General features: G+C 36.6%; 1 protein-coding gene across 1 annotated transcript in view; it reads right to left on the reverse strand.

Moving 5' to 3' along the window:
- Positions 1-1,512: 1,512 nt before the first annotated feature.
- The window catches only part of MGAT4C (MGAT4 family member C), a 406,827-nt gene continuing 396,836 nt past the window's right edge, over positions 1,513-11,503 (reverse strand). The window contains exons 5-6 of the mRNA XM_030478871.1: positions 7,774-7,921; positions 1,513-5,904 (exon numbers count right to left, since the gene is read on the reverse strand). Coding sequence (XP_030334731.1) covers positions 4,748-5,904; positions 7,774-7,921 — 1,305 coding nt within the window. The 3' untranslated portion in view covers positions 1,513-4,747. The remainder of the gene's footprint in view (positions 5,905-7,773; positions 7,922-11,503) is intronic.

Genomic DNA, 11,503 nt, shown 5'->3' on the forward strand with positions numbered 1-11,503 from the left:
ATGATCAATGCCCTTTGTGCTAGTTGACATAAGACAGAATGATAAACTGCTGATGCTGATGTTTTGATACAGATAAACCTTGTATATAGACTCAACAAACTGCTTATGCTAGCTGTTTTAATAAAATAGACACTGTAGGTCTGATGACTCTTGCGAGGATTCTGAGCAATTGTCTGCAAGGTATTTTAAGAAACCCACCAACCGCGCCCTGGGGTCTGGCCAAGCCCTGGTCTTGGTTGGTCAGAGGGTGTAGCACCAGATATTTCCGCACAAAAGAATATGCAAGTCATTCTGACTTGCTAATTTGGGTCTACAAAAGCTGGACCCTTTTGCAGCTACTTTGGAGACCTCCTCTATGGGTGGACGCACCATGAAGAACTTCCCGATTGCCGAGAGAGATTCCCCAAATCCTCGCTGCAACAGGGGCTCCCCAGTGACTGCAGATCTGGATGATGGTAACGTATTTAAGCAATTGCTGGTGTATTTTTTTCTTAATCATTATTCTCTTTCTTTTATAGTAATGATTAAGTGCATTGCCTTGCTTATTTTGTTTGTTGCTTAAACCTAGAGCATAACAAGTTAATTGTGTTATCAAATATATAATTTTATTCCTATATTATCTTAATATTAATAGTAAAATACGATCATTCTTTACGTTGGTGCCTGTGTCCTTCCTATTGCCCCCATCTATCAGCAAAACAGATGGCTACAACTGAAATGGAAAAGGTAAGACAAATATTTGTTTATATATATACATAAAAACTATTTTACAAAATCAACATTTTCAGTCTTTTATGATATATAGGTCAATCCTGCTTCCAGTAAAAGGAGTGGAAATTTTGTAGTTTTAATCTCCAAGGATTAAGGAGAGAAGAACAAGGACTAAGCCCCTTGTTTTACTTTGAAAAGCTGATGGAGTGATAGAGACACTCCAATTCATTTGTCTTTCTATACAGAATATGATATCAAAATCACTCAATCTGTTTTCAGTATAATACGTATTTTCCACCATGTTTTGCAAAACATTATACTTACTTACTTTCGTATTTGAGGATATGACACTCCTTGAGCTCATGATACATGATCTGCATTAGTGCTCATATTTTAATACTTATTGAACTATGGCTTAACAGAACTGCAAATTTACCGTGAGAGTAGTAAGTGCTATCATCTCCATCAGAATCTCTGAAATGCTTCACAATGAAAGCTGAAGTTTTGAAGATGGTTAGACATGGTTTTCTTTTTGTTTTTTTTTTTTTCTTTAATAGTTTTCCAAGATAAAATATTTTGTAAGGTGTTATGGTTTGCTCTTTATTTAAATTTTAATTATGCAATAATGAACAAGTTCCCTGTTTCCCTTTATAAAAGCAAAAACATGTCTAACACAGGAGAATACTGAGCAGAAAGAAAAAGAGCATCATATTAGAACATTGACCTAAAAATAACACATTCATATAACACTTTAGTGAATTGAATTATTTTTAATATAGTACATACAGTAAATATGTTATCACCATTTTGCCTAAAAATTACTGTCTTCTGCATTTGTTTATTTTGCACTGAACTATGGGCTCAGTTCTTCTTTTAATTCACAGTGAGCAGTATTTTCTTCCCAAGAATTCCGTATGTCAGAGGGATTACACTATGTGAAGAAAGAAGACAAAACGGCTTTTAGTTCAGAAAAATAAAAATGTCCCAGGGACATTATATAATGAGGAATCCCAAACAGTGCCAATAGGAACAATACATATACGTTAGTGAAGAATAGATCCATCACTGTGCCGACCACAGTGTGATATTTTCAGTATTGGCATTTCAGTGTGAAAATATTGATGTTTAGTCTTCAGTCCACAAATGAACCCAGGAAATACACACCAACAGAACCAACAGTATACACCAACGAACGGAGCTTTGTGATGCTGATAATGTTCTGTTTTATCACTGAAAAAAAAGGAAATCCAAAATTTGAGAAGTATTAGTGAACATACGCATGTCTGATTAAGTAATTCTCTTTTCAAGGAAATCACTTTTCTTAGCACATGAAGAAAGAAAACAAACCTTCAAACATATTTTTCTGAAATCTGTCTTTTTTTTGCAGCTTTGTTTTTGTTGTTGTTTTGTTTTTTGGCAACCTTGTTGATGTGAATGAGTTGGATGAAATATGCATTCTGTGAAGGAGATCTGGGACCTATGCATTGAAGTGAGTGCTCAAAACACTAGCTTACAGAACTGCATTCTTGCATTTCCTGCAATAAACATATTGTTAATTATTTTTTTCCAAATCAAATCAAATTCAACAGGAAGACTGGTGCATGCCTCTCATTCCCAGCACATACCACTATCCACACCTAAGGAAAGCTTCCTTTGAGGGAACTCCTTTGAGGCTTTGACCCTCTCAGACTAGTAACAGCCAGATGAGTGTTCTTTCTCACTGCTAAGCCATGATATCAAAGATCAGACTCATTACTACTGTGGATTCAAAAAGGAAAGCAGTTTTGTTCAACTGATAATTCAAAAATATCATGTAAGTCACTTCAGGTTTGTGTTAAGAGCATTTAATTTGTACTAGCCACTCATTTTGATTACAAGAAAATTTTAAACCTCAGGGTAAGTATATTTTCCATTCTAATTTAGAAGACTGAGTAGGACTGCAAATAAAAGTAAGGGCAACGTTCCTGGTCAACCTTGTTATGTTTGCTTTGGTACTAATAGTTAATGATCAAGGAAAGGAAAAATAGAAGAGTAACAGTTCATGAAAAAAATCAGTGTTCACTAATGATTGATTATCAACTAGTTACTGGAAGATCACTGTTAAAAAGTTTTTCATAAGTATTCATAACCATTTGAGATTAGCAAATATTTTTAATTTTTAAAATATTGCTTTGTTTTCCTTTACAGAGTGAACATGTATGCTGCTTTTAATCTATTTTACTGAAGATATATATATAAATAATAGAGAGATTTAGGTGTGCATTAAGAAACAAAAACTCTATTTGACAAGAGGGTGCTTTTCTGACTTATGTCCAAGTATACATCAGAAGATATATTTTAAAATGTACCTTTTCTCTGTATTGGGGGATTTTCCAAACTTGAGCCTGAATTTATCGTGATTTATGAACCAGGAAAAGTAACTGCATTGTTGTTTTGTGTAGATTTTTGAATAATTTATCCTACCCATAGCCGTGTTAGGTTTGGATGTACTGAGTATAGTTATTTGTTCACTCTTGGTCAGTGTGGGCATTCTTGAAACTTAACCCTTGCCTTCCAGGTTTAAGTAAAACCCATACATGCAGTTGGTAACCACAGTACTCATAAGATTGCCAAGACAGTGTTCATCTGTGTCACACTTGATACTCATGGATTTCTTAGTGTGTCTTCTGAGAAAGTCTGGATAATTTCTTAGAGGACCTTTCCCCTAGATTCTGCTCATCCAAATGTATGCATAATAGTATAAATCATATAGCTATACAACCTCCCTGGGTGATGCACTAAAAGCCCAGAGCCAATATTGCAGTCATGAGGACTGAGGGAACTTTTCTGCTTATTGGCTAAAGCCAGGCAAAATAAGCTTACAGGGAATAACCAGAGGTAGTGGGAAGATGTCTACAAAACTAACATGATCAGAATTAGAAAACCGAAGGAAAAAAAAACAAACCAGAACGTAAACTTATCAACATATTAACTTTTCATCGAATCAGGATTCTTAATTTTGTGTTTGGTCTATTGACTAGAGATCATCTGAGAAAGACTGGTGATTACTTTCACCTCCAATTGGTTAGCCTGGTACACTTTACATTTGTATCATACATGGACTGTACATGTAGATATGGAAGGCATAACAGGCCTTGGAAAGTATGCTGTAGTGTTCGGCTATGTGCAAATTTCTCACGGGGGTACTGCATATTGTGAAGGAACAGAAAATGTTGAAGCTGAGATTTTTTAAGATGCCTGCCTAAGAAAACAGTGTTGCCCTTGAGGTGCTTGGGTTTGATAGTGACATCTGTACTCAAGCAGAATGCTTGCTTACTGTGAGGCATTTTTTTCAAAAAATTGGTCCCCTAAGTAGTATAGAATCCAAGTAGTGTGCATTTTAGTGAAAGGACCCAGGAAAAAGAACAAAAGGTATTTGTTGAGACAGAATAACAGATGCAATTGTCTATTTTATACAGAATTGTCATGTCAGATTTATAATTTTACATACATTCCCATTTGAAAAGGAGTTGCAATGATTAGCCGCACTATTTTCTTACAGTGCTCAGAATGAAACTGCCAGTTTCAGGGAAGATTTCCTTGTCACAACTGCCTTTAAAAGAAACACATCACCAGCTATGGTACAAATGCATACTACCACAACATTTTAAATTTATATATGGGTAAAGTGCAATCCAATTTCTTTTCACAACGAACTGGTCATAGCTTTAAATCTTTTGGTAATTATAGGATGTTTTGTTTAGTCCTGTTTAGTCCAGAAGATCTCTTTCACAGAGAAATGTTAATAAAAAAGGGGTTCAAGATCTCAAGTGAGGTTTGAGAACTTTGCATTTCCTATAAAATACAAAAATGTCAACAAATAAGTGTTTGTATATTGCCTGGCCAAGCTAGTAAAAAATAAATTGCTTGTTTTGTGATTTCCCCAGATTTTCTGTGTCTCTAGTGAAGAGCTGGAAATATCAGTTTTTCTAGGGAATGGCACCAGTTGGGACCCAGCTGACTGTATGCATTCTGTATCTTCTCAGGTGGCTTTACTTTATTGATTTGGTGTTTGAGAAGTCCAAATGCTAATGCTCCTAATGATCAGCCATTCTTTTTGACTTTTGGTAACAAGTATTCTCATGCAGTTAATATCAAACAGAACTTTGTGCTCTACATCTGTTATTTCAATATTCCCATTTTTGAATTCCCCTAATCTCAAGTAAGTGGTGCATTGTCTCCCTTTTTTACTCCCTATAATCTTTTCTCCTACTTCCAGGGCGCCATGATGCAAAATGTCATTTTGCCGGTCTTCAGTTCCAGTGACAACTTTAATTTTATTGATTTTAATGGGCTTTTCAAATACAATCCCATAGAAGTCTCCAGTAGAAGGCGCTTTGCCCCAGAAGTACTCATCAATGCTGCTGTAAGCCTTGCTCGCCTCATAGTTTTCAAATACATTCATGTTGGTGTGTAAGTTTGCAGGTGGGTTGTCAGGGATATCAAATGATTCCTCTTCAAAATCATCATCCTTTAGCTTATTTTCAGCTCCTTTGTAAGATGAGTAGTATCCCATGTGCTGAAACAGAGATGGCTTAAAACGTATCACTTCCTTTTGAGCTAACAGCCCACGAAAGTGGATAAGCAGCCAATCGCAAGGCATTTCTTGGTAGAACATCAATAAAAAATGGGCCAGGCGTGGGAGGTCATGTGAATGATAAAGCTTTCCAATGTACCCCAGTTTGGAGAATTCCAAAGTCACCCAGTAGGACCCTTCTCGTGAGGTAATTACTTTCTTAACGGCAGTCAAAAAATTCTTTGAGCACCGAACGTCATCTTCTAGCATCACATAATAGTCAGAAAGATTAGCACAAAAGTTAAGAAGAAAAGCATAATCTACATTTTGTTTGGATCGAAACTTCACACGGTCCTCTGGGTCATTGTAATTTCTCTTGAGGCCATCCAGTACAGGATAATGATCCTCAGGGACGTGAATAACTATTAATCTGCCCGCAATTATGTGGTGTGCAAATTTCTGTGAAATATCCTGGACCATTCCTTCACACCAGGCTGAGTCAAAATCTGCCAGTTGCACTACCACTGCAATTTCTTTGAGTTCCTCATAACTTGATTGCTCAAATATGGACTTGATGGTCTCAAGCAAGTAGTTTCCTTTCTTCCGTTTCACAGAGGATAGCCCAATTGTAAGATACCCTGTACAAATGACAATTCAAACAAAAACTGAGTATCTGACATTGAAAACATTCCACCACAAAGCTATCCTCTAGAGCTGTGCCTATATTAAATAAAACTTCTGAATAGTGAAGACTGAGAAATTTGGTGAACTTACTAAGCTGCATGCAACAAAGGATGTTTATTGCCTTTTCATGAAAGAAGAATAACGTCGCAAGCAAATAGACATATGAAGATTATTGCATTAAACATTCACTTGTTAATTGCAAGGAATGGCATGTAGTGGACAAAAGTCAAAGCAGTGTGCACGTGTATGCCTGGTAGAGGAAACCACACAGACAGTGATAAGGCTCTAAAATCTGCTAAAACAAAGGAGATTACGAGATATAATTCACACAAGGAGCTACAAAATGCAGCACAACAACTTAAGCTATATATTAATTGTCAAACTTTTATCATTTTAAGCACTTTATGATTTTTATCAATGTTGCATGGATGCATTTTTCTGTGTGTTCAGTTTTAACTGAAGTTGTCCAATTTTTCCTTGCTAATAGTTCTTCTTCTAACTGTCTTTCAGGACTCCTTGAGCATTTTACAGGGAACTTCCACTTGCGAGATGTAATTTTGATATTATTTCGAACTAGAAGAGAACTTACTACTGAATACCTGTGGTTGTATAAATATTTTCTAATGCCATTACATCTTCTTAGGGAGATATGCATCTTAATTATAAGGGAAAAATGTTCATCTCTGCTGTTTGGAGTCACTGCCATTGCATTTTTGCCAGCAGTTGAAATGAGTATGCTCAGATATTTTCTAATATATCTCAATTTTTCTAACTTCTGATATAAAAAATATTAAGACTTTATAATTGGCAGGGCATACTTCAGTTGAACCTACTCTGACTTCCTTAAAATATTGTGTTTTGTAAAGGACTGGTCTGACAAACTGATTCAGAGTTTCCCTCAAGGCTTAAGTCTGCTCAAAATGCACTTGTACAGTGAAGTACAATCCCCAGAAGCTGTTTACACTGCCTGCAGAGCCCAAAATTTTTCAAATCTTTCTAATTTCTAATCTAAAAATTTTCTAATCTAAAATTTCTAATCTGAAAAAAACTTTTATGGCTTTCTATGAATATCAACAAATCACAGATGATTTTACCTTCTGTGCTTGGACTTCTGAGCCTTGTTTATGTTTGTGAAATGATCAATTTGGAACCCAAAGGACACCTGTCTAAAAGCCAGGTATGGCATTATTTCACTTCAAGATGAAAGTCTTGAACGCTGCCTAGAGTCAGAATATCTAGATAGTCCATCTCCAGATGGCTGCAAGAAGAATACTCCTTTACTGTCCCCATAATAGCACAATTCACCTCCTTTGTTATCACAGTTAGCTGAACAAGGAAATCCATCCACAGTTGCTGGACTGGCAGAACAGCGGACCTGAAAGGTGTATCTCTGTGACCTCAACCATACCTTAAGTTGGACTTACTGGTCGTAAAGACAGAGGATGACATTATGGTCTCAGGGGGTGGTTATAGATCACCACCAGCACCTGCCTTGTTATTGCTTTCCAAATCACCTCCCTCTGGCCTGGGAGGAGATCCACAAAAATGTGCTCCCACAGACCATCCAAATGCTGCCTGCAGGATGGTTACAAGTCAGGCATTTGGTCAGCAGGTAACCAGGCTTTGCAGCGATCACTGCTAGGGCTGAACAAGCAGCTGCCCAGGAACTAACTGCCTGTGCAGAGAGAGACTGTCCCACTAACTCTCTGAGATCATCACTGCTTAACTCAGCCCCTCTTGCCTAGAGAAGTCACAGGGACTATATGGATTTCACCCATTTTTATATTACCTCATTTCATAATATTCAGATTACAGTTACTTACTTTTCCTTGGCAAAGGCGTGCCAGCTAGGTAGCGATAGGAAATGTTTATAGATCCTGAGAAATTAGACAAATCTTTAAAAGTGTGAACATAGCGCTCTGGGTTGAGCTGGTGCGTGGCTGTTTCTCTGATTAATTGCTTGTCCCCTTCCTATTAGTGAGAAAACAAAAAGAATAGGAGAGGGAGAGAGACAGAGAGAAACACATTTGTGAATGCCAGCTAGAGAGGAAACATGGACAGGCAGGGTTCCAAGAACAACAATTTTCAGTGTCAGCTTTCGTGAAAGCATGTAGATGTCACTTCATTTTTTTAAAAAACCCATCACTGAATATCATTCATTTTTGGCTACAGAAAATCTACCATAACCCTTCAGATTACGGTAACAGGAAAAGAAAAAAAAAATATTTTGGACAAAAACTCTGGAAAGGTTGGAAACACTAAATTATTGCCAAAAAAATGCTGCAGTATTCAAAAGAGGTATAAGAAAGCATCAATAAGCAACAGATGAGAGAATTTTCATAGATGGAGAAGTGGGGGAGATTTATTGAAAATGTTTTCAGTTCTTAAAAAAACACCCACAAAACCATTGCAAAGAAAGATGAAACTGGATCCTGGCACCTGACTCCTTTTGCAATTTTTCTGAGTAGCTCCAGCTCAGGTTTGTGATAAGAAGAAATGCACGTGATCATCGAGACAGCCAAAGCTTTCTCTGGCTTTTGTGAACACTGTTTGGTGGTATAAGAAAAAAGGCAAATTTATCACTATACCTCCTCTTACTGCCTCCTTCTCCTGTCTTTTTCTTTCAAGAGGCTTCCTTAGCCATCATAAACTCACACAAAGGAAGGAGCAGCTTCATTAGCAGTGCTCTATCCATAAGCTCAGTTGGGTCTCCGGGAAAATCTGTTTCTTAGACCTTAAGAAAAGGCAAAATATCTAACAAGTTGTAGTGTCAATAGACTGAATTTAAAGTTAGGAATGGTTAGTTAACTCACATGGTTTGATTCTAGTATGATGACAGGCCATTGTATGAATGAGTTCATTTCTTCTGGTATATACAGTATGCAAAAGCACTAAAAACTTCCTAATCTGTCATTAAATAGGAGCATTGTGCAGTGGTAGTATTGATGCTAACAAGAACAACCACAGAAACAGTAAACAGCACTCGTATTTAATGGTATAAATATTAAAAAATGTGTCAAAGATACATTTCATAACACAAAGAAATATTATTGTGAACCAATCCTAGGTTCATTTTAATTTCATTATTTTTCTTTCATAGAAGTAATAAATAATACACTTCTGAGCTTAGTAAAGATCTTTGGCAGACATCCAGGGGCATCTACCTGCACTGTTACTCTCTCTTCTTCTGCAATACCTTTCCAGTAATTTCTTTCTGGTGCTCCTATGATAGTTTGCGTTTGCTCATAAGTTATGAGAGGAAGGTTTATGTTGATCAGATTCCAGATTAGAATGTAACTAAATAGGCTAGGAAGAGAATGCACCTAAGCTTCAGGAGATTTTCTAGGAAAATCAAAGAGTGTCTAATAGAAAAAAAATCGGGGTGGTCCAAAAACTTACTTTTTTTAAACCCAGCCTTTCTTTAATGTCAAAAAACATCATGTGTCATTGGTTCCAGAATGAAATACCACAGTCGTTCATTTCATAAGGTTTTGGAATGGAAACCCACTGTGCTGAGGTTTTTCTACATAAAAAGTTTCAAAATGTTTGGAAATAAAGAATGTCAGGACAAAATGTTCTGATTTTAACAAGCGAAATATTCAAACCAACCGCAACAGTTTTCCTTTTTTTTTTCTTTTCTCTGTAAGAAGTGTCTTTTGTGGCTAACAATTCTTTTTTAAATTGTTGTTGCTTTCATTCCTTTGTTAAATGAAAAGAAAAACTGAAATATGGATTTTTCAAAAAAATTTAAATCTGGTTCTTCTATCTCTGACTACTATGTAGAGGTCAGTGAAGCTGAAGAGCTTGATCAGGTCTCTTTCGTTTTCTCTAATTTTTTCTATGATAGTTCTGGCTTTCATCTGTTAACTAACCACTAACTTATATTCCAGTGTTTGCTGAAGCCTGGGAGATTCCTGTGGGTTCCATTGGACAAAGTGCCAGAAGTTCTCCATTCTTTATAAAGATACTCTGCTCCACTAAGGATGCTGTGTCAACTGCAATAGTACTATTGTTTTCGTAGTGCCTAAAATAATGATTAGCATTCATAGAAGTGTGCAGAAGGCATGTTTCACTTACAGTTCTCTCACAACTCATAGTATGTATAAAAAAATCACTGCATATATTGTGCTATCTGCTTATATTAATTCAGTATGTCTTAAAAATATTTGATTAAATGGGGCTCACAAGCTGCAGACGAAGCACCTTAAACTGTTCTCCTGACACACATGCATCAGCACTGCATAGTCCTCATCAAACATAAGTAAGCAATTTTCGGAGGTGGACCCTTACTTTCCATTTCCACAGCAAATATCCTGCAGAAAACAGTGAAAGGATTCTTCAGACATGTGAGACTCTCTGAGCAAAAATGAAAAGTTCTCTTCTCCCTTCTTAAGATTTGCCACAAGGAATCTCACTGTGATATTCTAATGTCCTGAAAAAGGACAATTATCTCATCTTAACTCTGGTGAAAGAGATATTAGCCCTACATCCCCTTGCACAGCCTGCTGCGTGAGACTGGGAAGAGAAACTCTGGGTCAGTTGCCTTCCTCTATCAGTTACCTTCAAGAGATACTCCAACAGGAGACTCACAATAATTTCAAAGTCAGAGGGCTTTTGGGTCTCTGAGGACTTTCAGATTCCCATTCCCTGAAGGAAACTGGTTAGCGTTCTGTTCTTGAAAGCTACCCCCAGGTCTCTTCACCATCAACACTGAAACTTCACCATCAACACTGCTCATCTTTTACCTCAGCAGAGAAAACACACCAGACTAGGTAACAGAGCTGTCAGACATGGTCAGGAAAGTTGAAAATAATAAAACAAGACCCCAAACATAAAACTAAAAAGTCAACAGCCTAATACATTTGAAAAAATGCTTGATGGACCATGAAGTTATCAGGCAATCTGGGAGAACTGCCAGGAGACTTGGCAAGAAACTTGGCTGGGAGCTATATGAATGCAAACATGCCAGAACTGTGATGAGAGAAGCAATGAAAGAGAGCAAATTTTTAAAAAAGGGGGAAAAACCAGAAAATTAAGAATAAGACATGGAGCCATCTGGGGAGCTGGCAAATAGCACAGAAAAAGATTTCAAAAACAAACCAAGAGGGACACCATTATCAGTGATAATAAAAGCACTTCCAGAAACATCTGGGGGACTTTGAAGAAATTAGTGAATGGAGAAGAAGCATCAGGGAAAATACCACTGGAAAAAATAAAAAATGTGACAAGCCAGGTCAAATTTGATCACAACCAAGAAATGATGAATAAATAAAACAGTACTAAACCTTCGTACAAATACTGTTAGAGAAAGCAATATGTCTGTAATGGAGTAACATGCTCGAAGCATGTGCTTTTAATAGTTTAAAAAGTGTTATCATAGTCTTATTATTGTAAATATTTAAAATATTGTTATAAGTAAAGTATTTTAAATTAAAATTACTAGCAAGTTATCTATGGTTCTGGTAAACCAATGTAAGGATTTTACTATTTGTGTATTGCACTTTTTTCATACTCTGATGTTTCTTTTCAGATCCAATTGGGATTAGACTGCAC

This window comes from Strigops habroptila, chromosome 3, assembly GCF_004027225.2.
Source record: "Strigops habroptila isolate Jane chromosome 3, bStrHab1.2.pri, whole genome shotgun sequence".
Classification (NCBI taxonomy): Eukaryota; Metazoa; Chordata; class Aves; order Psittaciformes; family Psittacidae; genus Strigops; species Strigops habroptila.